Consider the following 27,783-nt stretch of genomic DNA (forward strand, 5'->3'; position numbering starts at 1 on the left):
ATTTACATACTTTGCACAGCGACAGGGATACCTCCTAATGGTGTTGAAAGAGTCACATACTGTATTTATAAGGTACAATTCACCTTAAAATATCATTCTGTCTTCATATGATGTATTGGCGGCCGCAAAATCACACATGACATGAGCTGACCGTGAGCTGTTACTACAAAGGGCGGACTATGATAGACGCGTGCGTATGGCAAGCCGTTTTAACATTTAAACCTTTGATCTGACTATCCATAAATATATTTAGAGATATCTCTAATTATATTTTGACTAGTCATAATTATAATTCGACTAGTCAAAATATAATTAGAGATATCTCTAAATGAATTTAATTAAATATGAATTACATATATTTATGGATAGTCAGAACAAAGGTTTAAATGCTAAAACGGCTTGCCATACGCGCGCGTCTGCTTCAGTGAACAGAACCTGCAGGTTGTGACTAATAAAGTAGTAAACAACATTCAGTTTGTGGAACAGAGTGATCTTTCAGGAGCAGCGTGGGAAGTTTGAACAGCACTTAGCAGTGTAAATGAAACCGAAAACGTACACATTATTTAAACAATCATATCGATTTTAGAGTTATGATTACGATGAGCTAACCCTTTAAAGCTAAATTTGAGTACAGAGGTACACAAAAATGCACGTCAACATGATACACTTGATAGCGCCGACATCAGCGACGCCGAAGAAATAGTAAACCTGCCTAAACTGCTAAAAAGAGTCACGACTGTCCTGTGTAATGATAAGACGGCCACCCTGTCACTCATGCCCAACATGAAGACAGCCATCCATAAAAACCTCTCAGACAGATACACATAAGTTCAGGATTATCTTATAGAACTGCTGATTACCTGGAAATGTAGATTTTTTTTTGCACACACAAAAAACGCAAGTGACCAAGCAAAGCCTTAAGCTCTCACTGTTAAATTCAATTGAATAGAAAGCTTATTTTTTTGCACCTTTACTTAAATTGTTCCTTAATTTTGTCTCTGTCATTTCAATAATATTTTTAAAGAAGTTTTTAAATTGTTTTATTTTCCAGAGACAGGCCTGTTTAATATATTTTCTAAAAGAAGGTTCAGTTTAACAAGTTGAAACAAAAGAAATACATAAAAAATAGTTTACTTGGTAAAATTTGCATTTCAGTTAAATTTTCAATTTTTATTCCAAATATCGTGATACATATCGAATCGTGAACACCATATCGTGATACACATCGTATCGTGAGCTGAGTGTATCGTTACACCCCTAATATATGATATTGACTATTTGCTAAGAGGAAATGCCTAGTTTCTAAAAAAAATGTTTTTAAAGAGAGGGAGGCAACCTTTATTAAGACATGTGCAACCTATTAAATGCTCTTCAACAGAGCCATGAGGTAGGAGAATATGGGTGAAGTAGCGCTAGTTGTGGCAAATGATAATCGACAGGCTAACCAGGGTTTGGGAAAGGGCGACTAATAGTGGTGTAACGGATCCAAAATCTGCAGTTCGGATCACTCTACGTTTTTTGAGTTATGGATCGGACCATTTTTTGGATCAGCAAAAAAGGGAGGAGACAATTTGCTTTCCATTTATACAAAAATGTTACTGCATAATACATTGCTTTTAACAAACAGAAAATAGAACCTGTAATTTTAATAAAAAATAAAAATCAGGAAATAACCAGCTAAAAAAAAGTATTCAATATGAAATATGATCTTTGCTACTGTTGCTGATAATGCAAAATATATAGAAATCTTGTACAACATATATTTATCTTCAATTAATGATTCAACAATTCACACATAAAACTTCATGTTTCATTATACTGTAGGTGTATTATATTTGAAAACCTATTCAATTACATAGTTTTGATGTTTGTTTGTCGCCATCTGTTGGTTACACAATGTAGTTGCTTTCACCAGCATCTTGTTTCATTAAACAGTGATTTTATTCTTACCATAATGAATGCATTAATGCAGGCTAAACAAACAGTGACAAAAAAACACCTTAATAGCCAAAAGCATTTATGTAGGTCCCACAACGTCATCATTATATTTTACAGGGAAGCCAAAATGCTTTCATTCATGCAATTTGAATGACACGGGAGGCGATCTCTCTGCGATTGTTATAAATGTTGGATTAACCTACAAGTTCAAAAAAAGTTATTAATCTACGGGTCACGCGCATTCCGAACCGTGGGTTGTGATCCGTATCGATCACGGATCAACAGTGATCCGTTACACCCCTAGTGACTAACGTCACAAATAAATAAATACAAATGAATTCTATTAAGATGTTGCTAACATTTGAAAATAACTTTATTATATATTTAAAATAACTATTTAGAGAAATAAGATAAACATCATCAAAACACACGAGGCACTTGTGACTTTATTTAACATTTGCATTATTTTAATTTTTTTTTTTAAATGTTTCCTAAAAATAAATGTATTTCCCATCTGATATCCAATGGGGAGAAAAAAAATAAGAATAAGTTCAGCAGACGGTATATTAGAACTCGAGTTGATGATCAATCGCGTCAAAACATGTTGCTGTGCATTACAAGCTACACCACTGGCGCTATTTAGTTATGTTGTCTCTGTCGGTCAGACATCACTTGTCTGACAAAATTTGTGTAAATGGCTTATTCCATCAATGTGTGTTATTAACCATTGGTTAATCAGGCCCTGGATAGTGTACAATCTTTAATAGTTTTAACTTTTCACTAATATGGAAATCATTAATATTAGCATTTTTTAGACTCTTAAATTAAACATTAACATTTTAAAGTGTGGTTTTCAATTAGGACATTTCTTTTTATTATTATTATTATTTAAATGTTATTTGTTGACATTTATAATGTCTTGTCATCAAATCATCATTCATGACTTAATTTTTTTGTGTTAAATTAAACTCCTTTTTGCATCTTAACATTTTATACACTATGCTTATAATGAAACAATAACTGGGGACTACCTGCAGTAAGAAAAAACATGTACAAAACTTTGGTACCTTTGATGTCACTGATGTACCTCCACGTAAGCATGTCTTTATCCTTCCCCAACCTCACATGATGAGCAGCATCTTTCAAAGGATTTAATCCTCTGCTTTGACTCTTACCACCATTCATTCACTGTTAAAATATTATATAAGGTTAAACTTCACAGTTTATAATATCAATACAATACCACATATGCAAAGCAGTATTAATATATGTGACGTAGTGTAAAATTCTCTAAAGAAGACCAAAACAGAAAATAGTAATATAGTTATCAAATTTCATAATACAGTTATCACATTTCAAACCATTTAACAAAATATAAGTTAGTAGTGCACTATTTTGACAATTTGATCAAATAAAGTTATTTAACTTGGGTAAGTTAACCTCTTTTCATAATAAAATTTCATTTATTCAAATGTACAGTTTAACTGAACACAAGTTTATCACAAAAAAACATTAGAAAAAATAAAACCACACATTTACATTACTAAATTCAAACATTTTGTTCAATCATGCTTAATAATTCAAGTTTAGTAAATTGTTTCTACGTCATATTTATGTTTAATATACCTTGTTACCATGTTATTTATACCATATTCGAATGGTCATTGCTTCTCACATAAAAGTATGTGTAGAAAAAAAATCACAGTTACATAGTGCATCTATCATAACGTTACATCTCATGGAATCAGACGGCGAATTGTTTACCGCGGAGGAGTGAGCTCTACCCGGTTCTGGGTTAAATCGACACCGGCGCTTCCGAGCCAGATACAGGCCTAGCGCGTGCTATTATTAGCAAATACACATTTTGAAGAACTACTTCTGATGCTGCCATTACAAACACCTATTTCTAACGTTTATTTGTTCTCATCTTCTGTTCCCAGTCACTAATTATTATTGTCTAAAACAGTACGCGCCGGATATAAATATATAAATAAACTTGCTATTTTGAATAACAAGTGGAATAATACAGTACATATAATAATAAATAATTGATAGATTAGATTAGTAAATAGATTACATTGCGACTGCTGCAATTTGCGCTTTAATGTTTAGCTGGTCAACTGTATGGTATGGAAATGTTACATACCTACTATATGAACCCGTCTCATACAGCTGCCATTGCAAGGCTCAGACACTTTGTAGAGAGGAATTTAACACAACTGCCTCTAGGAGTCGCCAATGGAAATAAAACAGACACGCACAAAAAATGTGCGTACGCCTGCCAGAAAGCTGCCGTGAAGCTGCGCACATTCCCACGTTCAGTTCATCGTTAGTAAATCCAAACGTGAGCGATTCTGAGCGTGAAACCTGGCGTACGCAAAGTTTTTGTGCGTACGCAGCGTTGATACATGAGGCCCCAGATCTACAAACACATTACCGTTTTTTAGTCAAAGTAAGGACCAGTTCTACACACACATTACCGGTTTTTAGGCAACGTGGGGATCAGATCAGCACCCTTACTAATATTAAATTTTAAACCTCAATCAAGTAATTTGACAGTAAACTGCTTTAGAATTTTCATTTGAAGAGCAGGTCAGTTTATAAAAAATGTAATTTGAATACAGAAGGAACCTCAAGATCCAAACAGGAAATGGTCCAGAATAGATTTAATAAATGTTATATTTATTATAAATAATTTCCACAAAACCTTTAAACACAAAAAAAAGCAGTAAACACAAAATCCATGAAACTCTCTTGCTTGTCTAAAAGCAGTTCTCATTGGGTATAACAAGCTTCCACATAACTCTTCCATGTCTGCGTGCACATTTAGTTAAGTGCAATAGCAAATAATATTAAACGGTTAGTTCACCTCAAAATGAAGATTCTTTTATTAATTCCTCTCCTTCAAATTGTTTCAATCCCTTGCTGTCTATGGAGGATGAGGAGTTCTTGCACTTCATCTAAGTTATCTTCCTTTGAGTCTGAAGAAGAATGAAGGTCTCAGGGGATTAGAGTGAGATGAGGGCAAGTAATTAATAATATAATGTACATTTTTGGGTAAACTCTTAAAACCCACCAGTATGTTCTATTTCTGTTTCTGTCGTATTTTAACTATTTGAAAAAAAAAACATTAAAAATATTTTAAAATATATTAATAAAGAACTGAACCCCACAAATGCAAAGAGACCTTCATCATATAACCAAGCCACCAAAACTCCAAATAGACATCATTTGTTAAGCATTAACTCTACATTAATAGTAAGCTGTTTATAAACACAGCTAGATGCTCTATTGTTGACTTATAAGCATGTGTAATGTGCTCAATTTTTGTGTTTTCATACTTTGTTTATAATTCATTTTTCATAACTAAATGAAGTATTGCATTATTTACAAACTGTCTAAGAATAATTGGTGTTTTTTAAGATCATTAAGAATGAGTAAATAAATGATTAAAAAACTATATAAATGAACATTTATACATTTACTATTCAGGCATATAATCAGGGCTAAAAAAAAAAGAAAAAAAAAAAGAAAATCCAATCGGTTCACTCTACACACAGCCCCACTCCTTGGTATCGAGCGCAGGCCCGGCCCTACATTTAGATGTTGTATAATATGAAATAGCAGTAAAAATTATGAAAATTGTTATGAAATAGTTTTTCAGTCATGTAGCCTAATACAAATATTTAGTAACACTGCACAGTGCAATTATTATTTAAATTTATTATATCCATTATTATTAATATTAGTAAAATCTTTTTAAAAAATTTACTTTAGGCTATACTGCTATTTGCTCATGCAAAATTAAACACCAGAAAATATATCGTAGGCCTATATTAAGAGCTAAATTACAGTTAGCATCATAATTAGTTCAATTATGTGCTGTAGGCTATTGATTGACCAACACCCCCTGTATACAGTTTACACACTGCAGGTCTACAGTTCTGATGTGTATTTTGAATTACTTGTTTTAAATGACAGTAAGACATGCTATATTTAGTTTTTATAGTAAAATATACATTATAATCCAGTACAAAGTAAAATAATATTTATTAGTGGCCTATTGGCAGCGTATAGCCGTTAAGCTTATAGTCTAAGCATGTCATTTATTTATTATTAACATAAATTACAAACTAGCATCCTTATGATTTTATTTCGTTTCTGTATATTTTTATCAAACGAAAAATGCAATGATTTATACTTTGGTTTTAATTTTATTAGAAATTTAATAGCCGTTTAGGCAACACTACTTCTACATGTCATTGGCTCTGATTGCGTTTTTTACAGATAACCTATTTACAAAGATTTTTATTAAACAAGTGCACCACCACAAGATATTTTTGTAGGTGTAAAAATCTAAAAAGTATCATTATCATATTCTTGCCTTATTCATCTTTAATATAAATATAAAATTTAACACATTCATTGATTAAACTAGGGATGCTAACGATTACTCGATTGATTTATTGTCGGTAACCCTTTAAAACCGATAGACCTTATCGATGACCGATTAAGCATGGGCATTTAATAAGTTATGCTTTGCTCTTTGAGATGCGTCCACGATTTCACACATTACATAATCAAGTGTGCGCAGTTTAGGCTACGTTACCCTATGGAGTCGTGCACTCTCTTGACTTTGCATATTGGTTATGCACATATTGGTCATACCTATTATGCTCAGATCTCGTTTATCCGCTGGTGCTGCCATTAATCCGCTGGTCAAGTAATCAAAAAGTAGGCTACATGACGTTTAATTATGGGCAGGTTATTAAGACCAAACATTGGTTGTGCAAACTGTATTACGTTCTCTAAAATTTTAAAGTGTTTTAAGCTACATTATCTTTTATAGACTGGCATAGGCCTAAATACGCATCACGGCCAGACATTTATAGTTTATATAAAAACGAGCGTCACCGTCGCATTTGTTCACATGCTTTAAATTAATGCTTTTTGTCTCCCAAAAATAATATAATAAAGAGAACGATAAAATAACATTATTAACCGTTTAACTGTAAACATTTCTGTTCAGAACGATTAAAGTTGATCTTTTTTTTTCGGTTTTCGTTTCTGTTCCTGAAAAATGTCATTTGATTCTGTTTTTCGTTTCCGTTCCTTGAACCGGTTTGGAGCCCTGTATATAATACGTTTTTCTGCATGTTAAATAATGCTTTATTAACTCAACTTCATGTAGTTTTGAGATCTAATCTAAAGTGAGGAATATTGATGCTTTATAAATCCCTTATAAATGACAATTAAAGGCTCAGAATCATTCATTTATTCATTTATTTTCATTTTGGTTTTCTCTCTTTATTAATTCGGTGTCGCAACAGCGGATTGAACCACCAACTTATCCAGCACGTTTTTATGCAGCGGATGCCCTTCCAGCTGCAACCCATCCCTGGGACACATCCATACACATACACACTCATTTACTACGGACCATTTTAGGCTACCCAATTCACCTGTACCGCATGTAGGAGCACCTGGAGGAAACCCACACCAACACAGGGAGAACATGCAAACTTTACACAGAAATGCCAACTGACCCAGCCAGGGCTCGAACCAGCGACCTTCTTGCTGTGAGGTGACAGCACTACCTACTGTGTATCAAATAAACAATAAGTATTTGCAATCATACCTAAACAAATACAATTACTGTAAATTTTAAACATTGCTGAATAACAGGAGTGTCGAAATACAACATCATTTGATAAAACAACAATATAATAATTTAACAATACATTACGTGTAAAGCAATTTTATATTTAGACAAAATTGCAATGATTTACTTTTCATTTGATACAGTTTCATTTGAGCATCTTGTAATAAGTAGAAATTAATAGTCATTTTTTCCCTGTATATAATGTAACTGAGCCTTATATTGTCATTTATAATGGATTTATAAAGCATGAATAGCCCTCGCTTTAGATTAGATCACAAAACTGCATGAAGTTGAGTTCATAAAGCATTTATTAACATACTAAACAACTTATTATATGCCTGAATAATAAGAATTATCAATGTTATTTTGAATAGTTTATTAATCATTTACTTGCACATTCTGAATTATCTAAAAAAAAAAACACCTACTACTTTTAAATATCTGGTTTGTTAATGATGTATTTTTCATTACTAAATTAAGTATTGCATTATTTACCAAGTATGAAAACAATCATTAAGCACATTATAATTGTGCTTATAAGTCAATAATATTTGTAATTTATATTTATAAATATAATTTATAAACTGCTTACTAATGTCTATTAATGTAGCGTTAATGCTTAACAAACGTTCAACTAACTATTTGCTAATGTTTCATAAATAATTCATTGTGTGCAGTTATTATAGTGTTACCCAACATTTATATATCTTATTAATCAGGCATATAGTAATGGTTACTCTGTCTAATAATAAATGCTTTATTAACTCAACTTCATGCAGTTTTGTGAGCTAATCTAAAGTGAGGACTATTGATGCTTTATAAATCCCTTATAAATGACAATTAAAATCTCAGCTATATTCTACACAGAAAAAAAGAAATAAATTAAAAGGGGGAGTGATTTATAGCTTTATATATATATATACATATATATATATATATGGTGAAGCAGTGGCGCGGTAGGTAGTGCTGTCGCCTCACAGCAAGAAGGTCGCTGGGTCACTGGTTTGAACCTCGGTTCAGTTGGCATTTCTGTGAGAAGTTTGCATGTTCTCCCTGCATTCGTGTGGGTTTCCTCCGGGTGCAAAGGCACAGTCCAAAGACATGCTACAGGTGAATTGGGAAGGCTAAATTGTCCCTTAGTGTATGAGTGTGACAGGCCCATATGACAGGCTGGCCGGAAGGTGTAAAAAAGTCGTTATCATATGGACAAGTCTAAAACTGAAGGCCTTGTTCCAAAAAGAGCCGACCCCGCAATCATACGGGACTAAGGCCAAAGAAGATATATATATATATTTTTTTTTCCATTAATTTCAAGATACACAAATGAAACTATCTAATGAAAAATAAATCTTTGCAATCTTATCAAAATATAAAATTACTGTACAGTGCAAACATCACAGAAACACTGAAATGAATCTTGTCATATTGTTAATTGTTGTTTTGAAATGATGTTGTATTTTTATTTTGCAATGTTTAAACTTTACAGAATTTTTTAAATAAGATTGCAAAGATTTATTGTTCATTAGATACTGAGCCTTAAATTGACATTTATAAGGGATTTATCAACTATAAACAGTCCTTAGGTCACAAAACTGCATGAAGTTGTGTTATTATAGCATTTACTAACACACATGGTTACAATTACTATATGCCTGAATATAACATGTATAAATGCTCATTTGAATAGTTTATTAATCATTTAATAACTCATTCTGAATTATCTTAAAAACCACCAACTACTCTTATATACAAATAGTTTGTAAATAATGCAATACATAATATAGTAATGAAAAATGAATCAGTAACAAAGCATGAAAATACAATTAAGTCAAGTCAAGAATACAGCGTTTGAAGCTGTATTTATAAACTGCTTCCTAAAGTCTATTAATGTAGAGTTAGTGCTAAACTAATGATGTATAGTGTATACTTACTATAAAAGTGTTATTCAGATTTTTTATCTAAAGAGCCGAGATTCAGTTTTTAATATAAAAATCCAAAGCTGACCAATCTCTGGTTTTTAGAGCCAATGGTTCAGCTTTCACCACAGCATGTACTTCCTGTTTGCTCCAGGATCTTCTCTTTATGGGACCTATGGGTGGTTAAAATATAAAAAAGTGGTTTTAGTTGCATAAATGTTCAGTCATTTTTACAACATGTGCTGTTATGTTAGTTTAATATTGTGATAGAAAATGCTAGAAAAATATGTCTTGCCTATTATTAAAAATACTTAAGATGGAGATGGATTTAAAAATACTTCCTAATAACTCCAAAACTGGTTAATGGGGTTACACTTTATTCCATAGTCCAGTTTAGACATTCTTCTAACTATGCGTAACTCTGCAACTACGTTAATTATCTCACCGTAAAGTATTATGTATTAGAGTATTTCAATAAGACTAACGCTCATCTGATTATCAGTAGAGTATTAGCAGACTGTTAGCTCAAGTTTAGCTCAAAACACTACACTGTAACAGATATCTGTTCATTACCAGTTCCTGTATTTTGTGATTTACAAGTGTTTTTTTTTTTTGTTTGTTTTTTTGTGGTGGTGAATTGCATTATGGGATGTTGATCTCTGCTCTGTGCACTTTTGATGTTGAAAATTCAACTCTACAGTTTAACAAAGTGACTTTTACTGACATTTTAGTAGTTTGAAATAATATAATGTATAAGAAATAATATATAGAGATAAATAAGTCTTTAGAATAACAGAAAATGTACCGGCAGTTTATTACAAGGTTTCTGTAGCATAATATACAACAACAACCCAAACAAAAAGTCACTTTTTTTTACTTTTTAAGATTAAAAGTTGTTGGAAGAAAGATCAAGATCCCATAATGCAATTCAAAAGCAGAAACAAACAGATTTCATAAAAACAAATTATGAAAAACTGCTAATTTAATTATTCTTACTTATTTTTATTAATTTTAGAGTGTAGAGTATTAGCTGACAGTTAAGGTTACCTCAATAAAACCAACTCTCATTGGTCTCAGTAAATAGTACAGCAGACTGTTAGGTTACGCTCAAAATTAGTACAATATGACTAATTCTTATATAAATTTAGTAGAGCATTAGCAGTGTTGATTCTAACAGACAGTCTAATACTGTTAGTTGACAAGTAGTTGCAGTTACTTGTAGTTAGTAGTAGTAGTAAAGTAAATTATCAAAATAAAGTGTAACCAGATATGCAATTAGTATATTTTTCCAAAGTATTTAGCAATATTGTTTAACTAACATGAAATGAGACATCAAGTGCAACTGTACTGAAATCATCATGGAAGTAATGTGCTTCTGTCCTGTTTTACCCTACATGTTATGTAAATGAGCTTGTGCATTTGGACTTGTACAATAAAACAAGTCAGTCACAAATTAACTTTAATGATCATACCTCTCTTTTTTGTGAATGCTGGGTCTGCATCACTATCTTCACAGACACTGTACCATGGTGATGATACTTGAGGGGACTCTGAAAGTAAAAATCAAGTCTGAGAGTTGACTTCTCTGCATAAAGCTTACCAAAATATTTATTTGATTTTGTGTTGTTCTTTTTAATGGGTAAAAGCGTGTGATGGTAGCTTAAAAATAGTTTTCAAACATAGCACATACATATCATGATAAAAATAAACATTCTGAAAAAAGAAAAAATCTGATTAGAAAAATAAATAATATTTTTACCTTTTAGATTGGACTTCACCTCCTCCAAAATCACGATCCACTGTAACTTTCTCTGAATGTAAAAACCCACACAAAAATACATCATTTAAAACAATATGGTATATGTTTGCAAATACAAATGTGTATATAACATCCAGAAAATCTGGCACTGTATTACATGTTTGTGTGTAAACCCACGATTTGATCAAGATTCCCCCCTTTAAAATCTGCTGAGCGTCTGTTTTCAAGTCCCAGAAAAACTGAGTTGTGGGAACAGAGCAGTTCTCTTCTGCAGTCATACAGTCATAACACACACATACATATGAAGAGTTCGGTTGCAAAATGCGATAAACGGCATTTTTTGACATTTGGATTTTATTATTGGAAATCACTGTTCAGATGTACCTTAATCTATGTGTCAATTGCTGCCATTAATAACATTTAAGAATGCACATTTTAGGCCAAGTACAAAACGTATTTTTTTTCACAAAACGCAATATCCGTCAGACCAGTTTCTTTACAAAGTGCGATATAACAGTTAGAGAGCGTTCAGGATGCGGCGCGAGCTCAGCATCCCCTGGGAAGAGAGTCATCGCCGGTGAAGTGCTCAGAGTTTGCTCATTGATTTAGCGATAGAAGATGAAGTCTTCAACTTCACAAAAAATTATAAAAAGGCCACAAAAGTGGACCAGAATAAGATACTTCTGCGTCAACAATACACAAATGCAGCAGGGAACGAGTCTCCGCTGATGTCAAGAGAAGGCCTAGGAGCGCCTTTTTTCCTACTCCCCATCACAAGATACCTGTCTGCAAGTGTTCTTTATAAGTTTATTTTTTAAATAATTTCTTAAATGTAGCTGAGTAGCCTATCTGAAGATTTATTTATGTGGTTGCACCTATTATTTAAAATTAATTCTTGTTGTTGTTGATTTATTACAAAGGAACTTAAAGGGCACATGTTGTTATGGAGAAAACGGTTTAGCTTTTTCACAACCAAATAAATAAGCTATTATTATTATTACAGTGAAATAATTCATTAAATATGACATAGCGAGGCAAGTTTGTGTCACGGACTCAGCTCCGCCCGCTCTAATCATACAGGTTTGGTTTTCTGCAGCGGTGTGGAAGGAGCCGCCCCCCACTCTTTCTGTACCAAGCTAAAGGTCATTTATCTAACTAACTTAATCTTACTTATCAAACAAAACATTGATTCACTAGCTTTTGGTAATGGTATTAATGTAGTATAATATAGCCTAAGGTGGATGTAGCGTTTTGCAAAAAAAAAAAAAAAAAAGTTATGTTATGTTATGTTGTGTACATTCTGGCCAAATCTAACTTAGAATCTTATTATTATTAATCAATCTTTGCATATATTATTCCATGTTTGACAATGTGGGTTGGATTAATATGTAGCATTTTGGCATGTCTTTTTTTACTTAATTATAGACATAAAATTAAATAAAAAATATCCTGGATTTGAAAATATTGTGTTCCTGGCCTTCACTGAGCTCAAGTTATAGTTTAATGTACAAAAATTGTGAATGAACTTGACTGTTGATGTCCTGAAAAATAATGTCAAAATTACCAACATTTTTTTAAATGGATATATCTCGTTCTGCAATGAAACTCTTTATATACAGTTGAAGTCAGAATTATTAGCCCCCCTGAATTATTAGACAGCTTGTTTATTATTTCCCCAATTTCTGTTTAACGGAGAGAAGATTTTTTTCAACACATTTCTAAACATAATAGTTTTAATAACTATTTCTAATAATCATTTCTAATAATGGACTTATTTTCTCTTTGCCATGACGACAGTAAATAATATTAGACTAGATATTCTTTAAGACACTTCTATACAGCTTAAAGTGAAATTTAAAGGCTTCACTAGGGTAATTAGGTTAACTAGACAGGTTAGGGTAATTAGTCAAGTTATTGTATAATGATGGTTATATGAAATGATATATATATATATGAAAGTATATACAGTTGAAGTCAGCCCACCTTTTTAAAACTTTTTTACAAATATTTCCCAAATGATGTGTAACAGAGCAGGGAATTTTTTCATAGTATTTCTGATAATATTTTTTTCTTCTGGAGAAAGTCTTATTTGTTTTATTTCAGCTAGAATAAAAGCAGTTTTAATTTTTTATGAACCATTTTAAGGTCAATATTATTATCCCTCCAATAACTTGCCTAGTTACCCTAATTAACTTAGTGAAGCCTTTAAATGTCACTTTAAGCTGTATAGAAGTGTCTTGAAAAATATCTAGTCAAATAATTTTTACTGTCATCATGGCAAAGAGAAAATAAATCAGTTATTAGAGATGAGTTATTAACACTGTTATGATTAGAAATGTGTTTAAAAAATCTGCTTTCCATTAAACAGAAATTTAGCACAAGAAATAAACAAGGGGGCTAATAATTCTGACTTCAACTGTATATAATTAAAAATATATATTTTATATATAATTTTATAAATATTTTATAAAAAATATTTTATATATTTTTATATATAATTTATAATTTTTATTTTGAAAAATATAATTTAGACAGTAGTACTCAAGGGTCCAGGGGTCTGTTCTTCGGACCTCGCTTAAATAATCTAAGAATATATTACAGATCCTGGATCTTTTAATCTTGATAACTCATCTTAGGCTAATTTGGTTCTTCAAAAAAGTTTGCGAATCAGATTAAACTGATCTGAGAGGTGTTGTGACTGTGTGTTGTGACAGATCTATCGATCCTCAAAATCATTATCAGCAATACAACGATTGGCTGACGGCACAGCAGCTTGATGACATCTGATTAATGCACAGTTATCAAAATTACATGAAATCCGTAGTAAACGGTTCGTTGAATCTGATATGCAATAACAGAGTTGTGAGTTACGTGCTGGAGCAGAGCAGTTCTCTTCCTCTGTCATATGGTCATCCTTCAATAAAAGCTGAATATAAAAAATATATATTAGTTAGACAGCAGTACTCAAGGGTCGTGGTCCCCACTATGTCAGACCGTACTGTGTGTGTATTGAGGACTAAGTGTGTTTCACAGCTTCTCTAACATGCCTCTGGTCCCCACAATGTCAGTGCATATGTTCACCAATTAGGACACACACTCTGTTTCATTTCTATATTTTGATTAAGTTAAATAATTACAATTAAATACACCACTACTACAACAACAACTACTATTACTACTACAACTAATAATATTAATAATAATAATATAATAATAATAATAATTGTTATTATTATTATTATACACACACCTCATCAGAGTTGTGGGTCTCCTACTGGAGCAGAGCAGTTCTCTTCCTCTGTCATATGGTCATCCTTCCATCCTTCAATAAAAGCTGAATAATAAAAAAAAATATATATATATATTAGTTAGACAGTAGTACTCAAGGGTCCCGGTCCCCACTACGTCAGACCTTACTGTGTGTATTCAGGACTAAGTGTGTTTCACAGTTTCTCTAACATGCCTCTGGTACATGCCTCTGGTCCCCACAATGTTACACTAGTGCATACATTCATACATTAGGACACACACTCTGTTTCATTTCTATATTTTGATTAAGTTAAATAATTACAATTAAATGCACTACTACTACTACATCAACAACTACTACAACTACTACTACTAATAAAAATAATAACAACAACATTAAACACACCTCATCAGAGAGTTGTGGGTCACGTACTGGAGCAGAGCAGTTCTCTCCTTCTGTCATACGGTCATACTTCAGCAAAGCTGAATAAAAAAAATAAAAAAAAATATATTAGTTAGACAGCAGTACTCAAGGGTCCCGGTCCCCACTATGTCAGACCTTACTGTGTGTATTCAGGACTAAGTGTGTTTCACAGCTTCTCTAACATGCCTCTGGTCCCCACAATTTTACACTAGTGCATGGGTTCACCAATTAGGACACACACTCTATTTCATTTCTAGATTTTGATTAAGAAAATAATTACAATTAAATGCACTACTACTACAACAACAACTACTACTACTACTACTACTACTACTACTACTAATAAAAATAACAACAACATTAAACACACCTTATCAGAGTTGTGGGTCACGTACTGGAGCAGAGCAGTTCTCTTCCTCTGTCATATGGTCATCCTTCAATATAAGCTGAAAATAAAAAAATTTATATTAGTTAGACAGTAGTACTCAAGGGTTCCGGTCCCCACTATGTCAGACCGTACTGAGTGTGTATTCAGGACTAAGTGTGTTTCACAGTTTCTCTAACATGCCTCTGGTCCCCACAATGTTACACTAGTGCATACGTTCACCAATTAGGACACACACTTCTACTTCTACTACTACTAATAATAATTATTATTATTATTAAATTTAAACACACCTCATCAGAGGGTTGTGGGTCTCCTACTGGAGCAGAGCAGTTCTCTTCTTCTCGTCAATATAAAAAACACAAAATAATAATTAGACAGTAGTACTCAGGGCTCCTGGTCCCCACTATGTCAGACCGTACTGTGTGTGTATTGAGGACTAAGTGTGTTTCACAGCTTCTCTAACATGCCTCTGGTCCCCACAATGTTACACTATTGCATATGTTCATAAATTAGGACACACACTAAGTTAAATAATTACAATTAAATGCACTACTACAGCAACAACATCTACTACTACTACTACTACTACTAATAATAATAATACTAATAAACAAACCTCATCAGAGAGTTGTCGGAGCAGTTTTCTTCTGCAGTCATATGGGCATCCTTCAATGAAAGCTATTTAAAAACAGCTTTGTTATATAAGTCATGTCATGACTATAAAGCTTTCATGACAGTCTTATGAACCCCCCTTTAAAGTAAAGCATTACCCAATTAATTAAACTTTTTTACCCATTAAGACAAGAAGAAGATATTAAGAGATTGATTTCATTATCTCTTATGGATGATGCAAACTCTTTATTTTTGAACAGATTTACCCTTAATCTATATTAACATTAAAAAACTCTTAGCTTTGCTGAATGTATTAAGGATTAATGTATTAAGTAATCAAAATGTCAAACCTTTCTCCAAGGCCAATCACATGCGCCATAGTCAAACGTTATTTCCTCTCCAAAGAAAATATCCCTGATTGCAAAAAGGCACAAATGAGGTTTTCTCTGAACAACGATCTTACTGACAGTGCAGTTAGGGTGCAGATCGTCCTCATGATCGGCATCAATGCTGCAAAACTAAGAGAAAAGAGCAAGCAACATTTTAATTATGCCCTCTCATAGCAATAAAAAGCTAAACTATGGCATGAATACAAACACAATGAATATAATATATACATGTACATTTGAATGGGGAAAACACTTAACCACCTGTTCCCCTTCGGTTGGGGAACTTCAGTGCCATGAATGGGAGGATTCGGATCAGAAGCCGCTTATCTGGAGAGTATTGAACGGGCCAATGAATGAAATTAATTGGCAGCGTAAGCTTGCGCAGGTGTGCGACATCTGCAATTATCTCAGCATATAAGCACACCTGAAGCCAGCAGACGCCATCCTTTTCGCTTCAGATCCTTTCTGAGTGAGTCGATGAGGGTTCCTCTTGCTGATCAGCACTTCAGAGCGAACGAGTGTGTCTCCCGGTCCAGAGTGGGTCTTCGCGGTGGCAGACGGTCGAGCTGGGTTACTCCCTTGCCTGCGGTCCTTTGGGTCCGGTCCTCCAGAGCGGTGCGTATAGTTGCAACTTTCCTAAAAGAGCAACACAGTCGTGCAGCACGTCCTTTTCAGGATGGCGCTCCGACTGTGCGTTTCTGGATGCGGGGGTTTCCTGTCTCCGGATGATGGACACGATCACTGCATTGCATGTTTGGGGGTCCAGCATGTTAATGCGGTGCTCGCGGGCGGTTCATGTCGTCATTGCGATGCCATGACCGTTGCACAGCTAAGATCGCGGCTAACTTTCGCAAGAGAGCGAGCCACCCCAGTTGCCTCCTGTTCTAAAAAAGCAGCGGGCGCTCGGGCAGATCTGAGGGTTTCAGCGGGAGCTAATCCGCCGCCCACGGGCTCGCGGACCTCTCGCTCCTCACGGCGCTCCACCCAAGCTTCGGGTGGTGAGAGTGATCCGTCTAACCAGATGGTAGCTCTCACACTCGCTGACACCGGAGATCAGATGTCCTCCGCGGCATCGGAGGGTGGGCTTTCACTGTCCGACGAAGATCCGGACCCGCTCGCCCCCTCCGGGCAGGTGAGCGCTGTCAAATCGGATCCTGAAGCGGACATGTTAGCCGTGCTTTCCCGGGCTGCTTCGGCCGTGGGGTTGGAGATGGTTTATCCCCCAGCTCCGCGGCCGGACCGACTAGATGGGTGCTACGTAGAGGACCAGAAGGCGAAGCCTTCGAAGCCTCTCGTCCCCTTCTTCCCGGAAGTGCACAGTAGGCTCACGCAGTCCTGGAGGGCACCTTTCTCTGCCCGTGCTGCGAGTGCCTCCGCCCTCACCGCCCTTGACGGCGGAGCTGCCAGGGGGTATGAGGCGATCCCGTCAGTGGAGCGCGCTATCGCGGTCAATCTTTGTCCGCGCGGCGCCTCTACGTGGCGGGGTTTGCCCCGCCTCCCGTCCAAAGCCTGTAGGTTGTCTGCCTCCCTCGGAGCCAGAGCTTATAAGGCTGCGGGCCAGGCTGCTTCTGCTTTGCACGCGATGGCCACCTACCAGCGCTACCAAGCGCAGGCGCTGGCCGAGCTGCACGAGGGCGGGTCCAACCCAAGCTTATTACATGAGCTGCGCACCGCGACCGACTATGCTCTTCGGACTACTAAGTCCGCCGCGTGTGCGCTGGGGAGGACGATGTCCACACTTGTGGTTCAGGAACGCCACCTCTGGCTAAACCTGGCCGATATGCGCGACGTTGACAAAGTTCGCTTTCTTGACTCGCCCATATCCCAGGCTGGCCTGTTCGGCGACACCGTCGGTGAATTCACCCAGGAATTCAAGGCGGTGAAAGAGCAGTCGGATGCGATGGGCAATGTCATCTATCGGCGTGGCCGTAAGCCCGCTCCGCCCGCCGAGCCATCCACCTCCGCTGTTCCTCGCCGAGGGCGCCCGCCAACGAGTGCTGCCCCGCCCCCGCCTGCGCCTCCGGCCAAGCGGGCGCGGCGTTCACCTCGAAAGCAGGCAGCCCCTCCTGCCCAGGGCGCCGTTAAGTCCGGTAAACGGACCGCGAAGCGTCCCTGAGACAGGCCATCCGGAGAAGAGGAAACTGGCTCTTTCCCCGCTGGAGGGCGGGGCCCCGATAACAACGGTACTTTTCAGTGCCACCAAAACATCAGTAAAAGAGCACTTTTTCCCTTCCCTGGATGTGACTGCACGAGTTCTGCCAGTCCGGGACGCGCTGCCTTCCGGCTCGCAGACTCTACGTGCTTCGCCAGTGGCTCACGAGCGCTGGGGGGACGGTCTCCCTTCCCTCAGCCCTCCAGCCCCCTCTCCGGAGTCAGGGTGCGGAGCCAGAGCGAATCGCTCTCCTCCAGCTTTTCCGCGGGACCCTCGTGCTTCCCGGATCAGCACACCCACTCCGCGCTGCCCCACCGCTGGTACGTCAGCGATTGTAGCGATGACTCCATTAGCGAGGGCTCTGCCTGCCTGGTTAGCGCGGGCCAGCCCCTCGCGGTGGCTCATACGCACAATCAGACTCGGTTACGCGATTCAGTTCGCGAAACGGCCCCCCAAGTTTACGGGCGTGTATTTCTCCAGGGTCAACCCCCTGTCCGCCCCTGTCTTGCGAGAGGAGATTGCTGCCCTCCTGGCGAAGGGTGCAATCGAGCCGGTTCCTCCAGCCGAGATGGAGAGTGGGTTTTACAGCCCATACTTCATCGTACCCAAAAAGAGCGGTGGGTCACGGCCAATCCTAGATCTGCGCGTTTTGAACCGCTGTCTGCACAAGCTGCCGTTCAGAATGCTCACGCAGAGGCGCATTCTCCAATGCGTTCGTCCTCGGGATTGGTTTGCAGCCATAGACCTGAAGGACGCGTATTTCCATGTCTCCATTCTTCCACGCCACCGCCAATTTCTGCGGTTTGCGTTCGAGGGTCGAGCGTGGCAGTACAAGGTCCTCCCCTTCGGGCTCTCTCTGTCTCCGCGGGTCTTCACCAAACTCGCGGAGGGTGCCCTAGCGCCCCTTCGGCTCGCGGGCATTCGCATACTCGGTTATCTCGACGACTGGCTGATTTTAGCCCACTCGCGGGAGCAATTGATTATGCACAGGGACGAGGTGCTTCGGCATCTCCGCCTACTGGGGCTTCAGGTCAACCGAGAAAAGAGCAAACTCGCCCCCGTGCAGAGGATTTCTTTTCTCGGGATGGAGCTGGACTCGATCACCATGGTAGCGCACCTCTCCGAGGAACGCGCTCGCCTGTTGCTGAACTGTCTGAGGGAGCTCGACAGCAACTAGTGGTCCCACTGAAGTTCTTTCAGAGGCTCCTGGGGCATATGGCATCCGCAGCCGCCGTCACGCCGCTCGGGTTGCTCCATATGAGACCACTTCAGCACTGGCTTCACGATCGGGTCCCCAGATGCGCATGGCACGCGGGCACACACCGGGTCTCGGTTACTGCGCTGTGTCGCCGCGCCCTCAGCCCTTGGAACGACCCCTCGTTCCTACAGGCCGGTGTGCCTCTAGGACAGGCGTCCAGCCATGTTGTTGTTTCAACAGACGCTTCCAACACGGGTTGGGGGGCCGTGTGTCGCGGGCATGCGGCTGCGGGCCTCTGGAAGGGTGCCCAGCTGCATTGGCATATCAATCGCCTAGAGCTGTTGGCAGTGTTCCTCGCTCTCCACCGCTTTTTACCGGTGCTGGAGCGGCAACACGTGCTGGTCAGGACGGACAGTACGGCGGCGGCGGCGTATATCAACCGCATGGGGGGTATGCGCTCTCGCCGCATGTCTCAGCTCGCCCGCCGTCTGCTCCTCTGGAGTCACCCGCGGCTGAAATCGCTGCGCGCCATTCACGTCCCAGGCACGCTCAATCGTGCAGCCGATGCGCTCTCACGACAGCTGTTACGCCCTGGAGAATGGAGACTCCACCCCGAGTCTGTTCAGCTGATATGGGCGCGATTCGGGGAGGCCCAGATCGATCTGTTTGCTTCCCCCGAGAACGCTCACTGCCAGTTGTTTTTTTCCCTGACCGAGGGCTCTCTCGGCACGGATGCACTGGCCCACAGCTGGCCTCGGGGCATGCGCAAGTATGCGTTTCCCCCAGTGAGCCTGCTCGCGCAGTTTCTGTGCAAGGTCAGGGAGGACGAGGAACAGGTTCTGCTAGTTGCGCCCCTTTGGCCCAACCGGACCTGGATATCAGAGCTCTCACTCCTCGCGACGGCCCTCCCCTGGCGGATCCCTTTGAGAGAGGACCTACTCTCTCAGGGACAGGGCACCATCTGGCACCCTCGCCCCGATCTTTGGAACCTCCACGTGTGGTCCCTAGACGCGAGGAAGACTTAGGTAACCTACCGACTGCGGTGGTTAATACCATCACTCAGGCTAGAGCCCCCTCCACGAGGCGCGCCTACGCCCTGAAGTGGAGTCTATTCACTGAATGGTGCGTCTCTCACAGAGAAGACCCCCGAAATTGCCAGATTAGTGTTGTGCTCTCTTTCCTTCAAGAGAAGTTGGACAGCAGGCTGTCGCCCTCCACTCTCAAGGTTTACGTGGCCGCCATCTCCGCTTATCATAGCGCGGTAGCTGGCGGCACCGTGGGAAAGCATAACCTGGTCATCCAGTTCCTTAGGGGTGCTAGGCGAATTAATCCATCTCGCCCCCCTCTCATGCCCTCTTGGGATCTCGCCCTCGTTCTCACGAGTCTGCGATCCGATCCCTTTGAGCCACTCGAATCAGTATCTCTAAGATTTCTGTCCCTGAAGACAGCTCTGCTGGTTGCGTTGGCCTCCATCAAGAGGGTCGGGTACCTGGAGGCATTTTCGGTCAGTGACTCGTGCCTGGAATTCGGGCCGGATTACTCTCACGTTATCCTGAGACCCCGCCCCGGTTATGTGCCCAAGGTTCCTACCACCCCCTTTAGAGATCAGGTAGTGAACCTGCAAGCGCTGCCCCCGGAGGAGGCAGACCCAGCCCTTTCTTTACTTTGTCCAGTTCGCGCTCTGCGCATTTATGTGGACCGTACTCAGAATTTTAGATCATCTGAGCAGCTCTTTGTCTGTTATGGCGGTCGGCAGCAGGGAAGTGCCGTATCGAAACAAAGATTATCCCACTGGATTGTGGATGCCATTTCACTCGCTTATTCGAGTCGAGGTCAGCCGTGTCCCCCGGGAGTACGTGCACACTCCACTCGGAGCGTTGCATCCTCTTGGGCGCGTGCACGCGGCGCCTCTCTAACAGACATCTGTAGAGCTGCGGGCTGGGCGACACCCAACACATTTGCAAGGTTTTACAATCTGCGAGTGGAGCCGGTTTCCTCAAGGGTATTAGGTAACCCTTTGGTGATTGAGGAGACAACTCGGTAGGGTGTTGAAACACGCTTACTGCGCCATTCTCCCTAACACGGAGGTACGTGCGCCTTTTTTATCTGTCAGTAAAGTTCCCCGTCAGGTGAGCCCTGCAGATTCCTCCGTGGCCCCCAGCACTGACTCAGCGGAGGAGTCACTTGCTGGCCCACTACGTTGTAGGTCTGCCCGCTGGTCAGCCCGCGTTTTGGGTATAGGTGCCTGCTATGCGTGATCCCCACTAGGCGATCCCATATGCTTATTCCGCCACGGTTAAGTCCCCCCCCTGGGCGGACCCGTGTCTTCCCTCTCCGCTAACCACTCTTTGCTATGCGTACTCCCCCTTTTTAGGGCTAGTCCATAGGTAAATTCTGCCATCTATCCCCCCCTTGGGTAACGGATGGCCTCCGCAGCGTCCTCCCTATCGGGATTGCACGCTTCCCAACGTACTGTCGTATTTCCTAGAATTATCTAGATGCTCACGACTTCCCAAAAAATATATCTAATCCGTAAAACTTCTGTTGAAGTAGGATAAATTAGGGCCAGGGACACGTTGGAGGACCGCGCCCCCCATGATGTGGGTGTGTCACGCTTGCTTGACTATCTCCTCATCGGGGGTGTTGGTAAGGTGCAGTCATTATGGCGCTTTCCATATTCTCCCATTCATGGCACTGAAGTTCCCCAACCGAAGGGGAACGTTCGAGGTTACAGAAGTAACCCTTCGTTCCCCGAGGAGGGGAACGGAAGTGCCATATTCCGTCGCCATAATGACTGTCCCTTAGCTGTTTGAAAGTCTCTTCAGCTTAAAAGGATGGCGTCTGCTGGCTTCAGGTGTGCTTATATGCTGAGATAATTGCAGATGTCGCACACCTGCGCAAGCTTACGCTGCCAATTAATTTCATTCATTGGCCCGTTCAATACTCTCCAGATAAGCGGCTTCTGATCCGAATCCTCCCATTCATGGCACTTCCGTTCCCCTCCTCGGGGAACGAAGGGTTACTTCTGTAACCTCGAACGTTCTTGTTTTACCATATAAAGTCAAACATAAAGACAGTATTTTTATTATATCTCATATATGCTTTGCTTCCACAAGCTCTATCATTTGTACTCAACCACAAAACTTCCTTTAATAAATGTGGACAACGCAAACTCTGACCTAAAAGATTTAATGAAATGTGTAGGGTTCAAAAACTACAAAAACCTCACATTAGCATCCTCTCTGTGTGTGAATTATAAATACAGTAAACCTTTTGAAGTGGATCAGAACCTTTCCTCAATGTTGTTCTAATACTATTGAACACCTGTTCTTCTTTCTTAGGACAGTTTTAAAGAACTTTTTTTCCACTTCGATTGTTTACAGGTCACACTTTACAATTAGGTTTTATTAGTTAATGTACTTACTAACATGACCTAGTAATGAACAATGCATGTACAGCATTTATTAATCAGTTTAACATTTACTAATTACTAATGCATTATTCAAATCTACATTCATGCTTGTACCAGTAATAATGCATTGCAATAATTAATGCATTGTGCGTGTTCAACTAGTAATGAACAACTTTATTTTCATTTACTAAAGTTAACAAACATGAACAAATACTGTAATAAAGTATTATTTATTGTTCATGTTAGTAAATGCATTAACCAGCATTAACTAATTTAACCTTATTGTAAAAGGCTACCAGTTGACAGCAAATAAATAAATAAAACACACACAGTGAACATTTATGTATTATAATTATTTATCTAAAATAAAACGTTTCTACACGTCATAGAACAATAAATTAAGTACATTTCTAGGACCAGATAGCCCCACATTTTAATTATAACCTCTAACGTTATATTACTACATTAACGTATAAATAGTATATAATAGTGTTATTTCAGGATTAACGTTAAATGTTTAAAGCAATTAACCATTTAAAAAGTACGATACAAGAACTATGAAAACATACCTTAGTAACCTTCTATATATTCGGTTTCCAGTGAATGGGTCTTGTCAGTGGAGCTGGTGATGTGTTTCTCCGCATCTTTTAATGGTTTTATCCTCCGTCGATCCATTTAGCCGCCCGGTGATTGGTGACTGTCTGACCGCGGCTCATGCACTCCACCCCGGCCTCTGACTCACGTAGCACCGGGCAGTTAGCACGTTAGCACATTAGCGCGAGTAACTTTTACTCGTGTAAACAAGTTAAATTACATACCGAACTGTAGTTTGTGTCTTATCAGTGTTATATTAATACGTAATTTGAAACAACATCGATTAAAACACCCAGGAAATTCGTTAAAACATTTAATTAACTATACCTGATAACTGTCAAAATATGCAACATAAGTATTTGTCATATAACCTATTTTATTACATTATGATGGTGAAAAACATTCTAACTTACCCAAAAATTCGAATAATTTGATGATAGATCTTAATTAAGTTGATTAAAGTCGGATTCACTTATGAGATTGCGCATGTGCAGTAGGCAGAGTGTGTGAATTGCGTCAAGTGTGTGTCAGGGTGCAGTACCGCCATCCGACTACAGGACCGCTATAGAGCAGTGCGCCGACACACACTTACACACTCAATTCAGGTAAATGGTCAAGGTGGGGATCAGTGAAAAAACTGCACTAGGCATAATAAAGATCAAATGCAAGTACGAGTGGATTTACATTGAAAATTTCAAACGCATCAAGAAAACCATGTGCTAAGGAAATTTCAAACCATTTGGAACGCACAGAGACGAGCTTTTGTGCAAAAATGAACTTAAAGGTGCCTTTAAAAAAGTGTCAAAGTACTTTTGAAAACAAAAAAGCAAACCCCCAATAGGTGGCAGCAAGAGGCCGCTTTATTTGAGTAAAGCATTGAACGATTCATTCAGCCAAAGAAGCCAATAGGATGAACGGACAGTTGAATCAATCCCTGAATCATCGACTCACCCGAGTCTTCTTGGCGAAGGCCTGAATCGTTCGTGCAGGGAAACGTCGCTGTGTATTATTCAGAGATGGCCAACTGTTCTGCTGTTTATTTTATTATACTTATCGCAATGATTTTACTACTACTATCAATAAAATTAATATTAGTAATGATAATATTGCCGGAAGTTGTACAGCGCATGCGTCACGTGTTCATCATCAGCATCCATGACAACCGTCCTGTGGGTGTTGTTTGAATCTCGCTGTGTCGATTGGCATCTGATCTCTGCGTCCTCCGTGACAATTTTTCCAGATTATCGATATTATTGATCGTTGGATACGTCGATTGATCGCCTGCTGTTCCCATCACTCAGGTTTGACCCTTTTTATTACGCTGTGCTTTGTGTTTGTGTTCAGTATGTCTTGTGTTCACTACAGGTTCCAGAGTCGACTCACCTACGACTCGCTCCAGTTTGAAGGCCTCAACATCAGCGCGGGGGAGCTGAAGCGGCAGATCATGAGGAGCAAGAGGCTGAAGTTCTGCCAGCTGAAGATCAGCAACGCCCAGACTGATGAAAGTGAGTTGAGGAAAAGACACTTCAACTGTTCTACGCTAACATTAGATGCGTTACATCAGACACTTCTGGAAGCTGTAAGGTGGTGCTGATGCTGACATGTAGGGATGTTTTGGCTGTTTTAAAAGGCTAATGGCTCTCAAAGTATACCGTGCTCCATAATTATGTGCTGATTCTGATTTTATTTTGCTGTCAGAATACACAGATGATGCTCTCATCCCTAAAAACACGTCGGTCATCATCAGACGGATCCCTGCGGCGGGACTGAAGTCCTCAAACAGAAGATTTGTTGGGTGAGTGCTGTCAAATGAGCACACGCGTCCTCTGTTAGATGTTATATGAAGACTCCTGGTCTGTCCCTGGTGTTTTAGTCACACAAGCTCCTTTGTTTTGCAGACATCAAGCTGGACGCTGGCGTGAACCTTCACCTAGAGCTGATCCTTCACTCCTCTCACTGGAGCAGTTGTTGAAGGTATTGAACAAATGAATAGCACAATAGCAATGTAAAGCACACAATATACGCACACGCACTCAGCTTCTTAGGGAGATTTGAGATTGTTTGAAGGGTTGAGGGTGAAAAAGATTCAAATGTGCAAATGCCTGTGAAACAGACTGAGAATCTGGCTGAGGCAAAGGCGTCAGAGGAGGACAAGCTGAAAGCGGTGATGTACCAGTCCAGCCTGTGCTACTACTCCAGCAGGTGAGCGTTCAGACACTGACAGGTTTGCTTTGTGAGAGATGTCTGAGCTGATTCTCATGGTTCTGATGTTCACTAGTGAGGCCATGAGGCTGCTTGGGATCCCGGGACACCACATTAGGCACTGCCCCACTAATGTGGTAACTGGGTTTTCCAAGCTCACGGTTGCTGTGAACTTGAGCTCTTGTCCTCATCAGTCAGATTGTTTGCTCAGAGTTTGACTGTCACTCCTCAATTCACAGGGCAGCCGCTCCGCGCCGCACAAGCGCATCCGGAAGAGCACAGGGATTCCCCGCAGCTTCCTGTTGGAGGTGGACGACCCAGACCGAAAGGGAGTCATGATAGACGGCAGCGGCCGATACGTCATTCCCATCATAGACGCGTGAGTAAACTGTACTTGGCATAGCCGCATGTTCTAGTGTTTGTCCAAATCTCACATGATGTCTGCTTGTGTGTGTTTGCGCTCGATCTGTTCAGTGAGGCCTATGCTGCTGAGAAGAGAAAGAGGCCGTCCTTCTCCTGCCAGACCGAGCCTTTGCCCTCCTCGTCCTCAGCAGGTGCGGCATCTTCGGTCCGGGACGCCGGAGGGAAACGGTCCCGCTCCCCATCTTCACCAGAGACGCGCGGCGACCAGAAGAGACCACGTCGCTGAGAGACCTTCATCCAAGAGACCTGGAGCCGACGTGTAAATATTGTACATAGTTTATTAATAAAAGATAATAAAGATTATAGCCGCATGAACTGTGTGGACTGGTTAACCTTCACTCCAGCAGTGCAACACACACATACACACACACACACACACACACACACACACACACACACGAATGAATTCATAAACACAATATCATGAAGTTTTGCTTTAATTTAGGAAAAGAGAAACTCTTCTGGGCTAAAATCTGATGGGTTTTTTTCAGCGTTCTTCAGTCTTTAATGTCAGGTGATCCTTCAAATGTCAGTGTAAAGTGTTGAGTACACTATTAGTGCTCAGTCGTGTTTTTCATAGTTACCAGTGCCGATGGAGTTTTTTGAAGCGTCATATTCTGCTGGAAACGTTTCATTTGAATGGTAATGTCCCATAAGCGGAGGTCTTGTGAGTAACTTCACAAGTCGGTCAAAGTCTACACCGGTGACAAGCTCATCTACTCCCAGAACCTGCTACTCTCTACCTACACGCTGTCAGCTGATGTTTCAAAACCTCAACACTCGCATACAGAACAGCCTCAGCGTCTGCACCACTTATCGGCACTAGCTGCAAGTCTACACCCCCTCTGTCCAGAAGTGAGCACAGCCTCTTGGTACCATCCCAGCAAGCATTTTTTTGGGGTGTTTAAAGGTGCCAACTGACCATCAAAAGTAAAAATGACTCATTTTATCTCATCCCAACAGGGAAACCACCAACAATAAAGAATGAGTTACTATCTGGTGTCATGGCTTTGCAATTAAAACAAGTTTAGTTATAATGGAGGTCATTGGGGGCAAAAACAGCCACTTGAACAATATGAACAATACATAAGGGTTAAAAGTCTAATAGACGGCTTGGTTAAAACCAGGCTAAATCTAGGCTGTCAGTGAGTGTGCACCCCTAACCCCGCCTCTCACAGTGACCTCACTAGCTCCGCTGAGTGCTTTGTGTCTCAGATTGCATGCAAGTCTGCAGCCAGATACTGCTGGAAGCTAGTCATCAAATACACAGGAACGAATGACTACACGTGTCAATCTGTCTATTAAACTATCTAATCTGTCTAGTCAGTCTTTTATTATCTTTTATATGCAAAAATATTCATTCATAAAAACATATGTATATATGAACACTGGGTCAAATAGGGTCCGTGCATTTTAAATCTAATAACAAAAATAACCCAATGTTGGTTTTGTCCATATTTAAATG

General features: G+C 39.9%; 2 protein-coding genes and 1 long non-coding RNA gene across 6 annotated transcripts in view; 1 reads left to right on the top strand and 2 right to left on the bottom strand.

Moving 5' to 3' along the window:
- The window catches only part of LOC137490337 (uncharacterized), a 205,803-nt gene that overhangs the window by 75,811 nt on the left and 102,209 nt on the right, over nt 1-27,783 (bottom strand). The gene's annotated exons all lie outside the window — the stretch shown is intronic.
- Nucleotides 4,602-24,219, bottom strand: LOC110438824 (uncharacterized). Of its 2 annotated transcripts, XR_012384627.1 has the most exons (13): nt 24,107-24,219; nt 23,669-23,832; nt 16,299-16,466; nt 15,953-16,014; nt 15,627-15,673; nt 15,319-15,394; nt 14,931-15,007; nt 14,526-14,609; nt 11,276-11,327; nt 10,989-11,066; nt 9,605-9,689; nt 5,015-5,049; nt 4,602-4,919 (listed from the first exon to the last, which is right to left on the bottom strand). It is a non-coding gene; the product is annotated as an uncharacterized lncRNA (long non-coding RNA). The 2 variants fall into 2 exon arrangements; XR_012384626.1 differs by lacking the exons at nt 4,602-4,919; nt 5,015-5,049 and having other exon boundaries at nt 8,902-9,689.
- LOC141375828 (E3 ubiquitin-protein ligase RBBP6-like) lies at nt 23,485-26,631 on the top strand. Of its 3 annotated transcripts, none has more exons than XM_073910797.1 (7): nt 23,570-25,198; nt 25,392-25,488; nt 25,592-25,667; nt 25,807-25,895; nt 25,972-26,032; nt 26,135-26,274; nt 26,370-26,631. In XM_073910797.1, exons 1-7 carry the CDS (start codon nt 25,039-25,041, stop codon nt 26,542-26,544), a joined length of 798 nt encoding a protein of 265 aa, XP_073766898.1. In that variant the 5' UTR covers nt 23,570-25,038; the 3' UTR covers nt 26,545-26,631. The 3 variants fall into 3 exon arrangements, with proteins under 3 accessions (XP_073766899.1, XP_073766898.1, XP_073766900.1); XM_073910799.1 differs by having other exon boundaries at nt 24,858-25,296; XM_073910798.1 differs by lacking the exon at nt 25,972-26,032 and having other exon boundaries at nt 23,485-25,198.

Source organism: Danio rerio, chromosome 8 (genome assembly GCF_049306965.1).
Source record: "Danio rerio strain Tuebingen ecotype United States chromosome 8, GRCz12tu, whole genome shotgun sequence".
In the NCBI taxonomy this organism is placed as follows: Eukaryota; Metazoa; Chordata; class Actinopteri; order Cypriniformes; family Danionidae; genus Danio; species Danio rerio.

Bases quoted from the DNA above. Each gene is read 5' to 3' on its own strand.
- LOC141375828 (XM_073910797.1), top strand. From the start codon at position 25,039: ATGTCTTGTGTTCACTACAGGTTCCAGAGTCGACTCACCTACGACTCG. The intron at 25,896-25,971 runs GTGAGCGTTCAG...GATGTTCACTAG, and splicing joins CTGTGCTACTACTCCAGCAG to TGAGGCCATGAGGCTGCTTG. The intron at 26,033-26,134 runs GTAACTGGGTTT...CTCAATTCACAG, and splicing joins GGCACTGCCCCACTAATGTG to GGCAGCCGCTCCGCGCCGCA.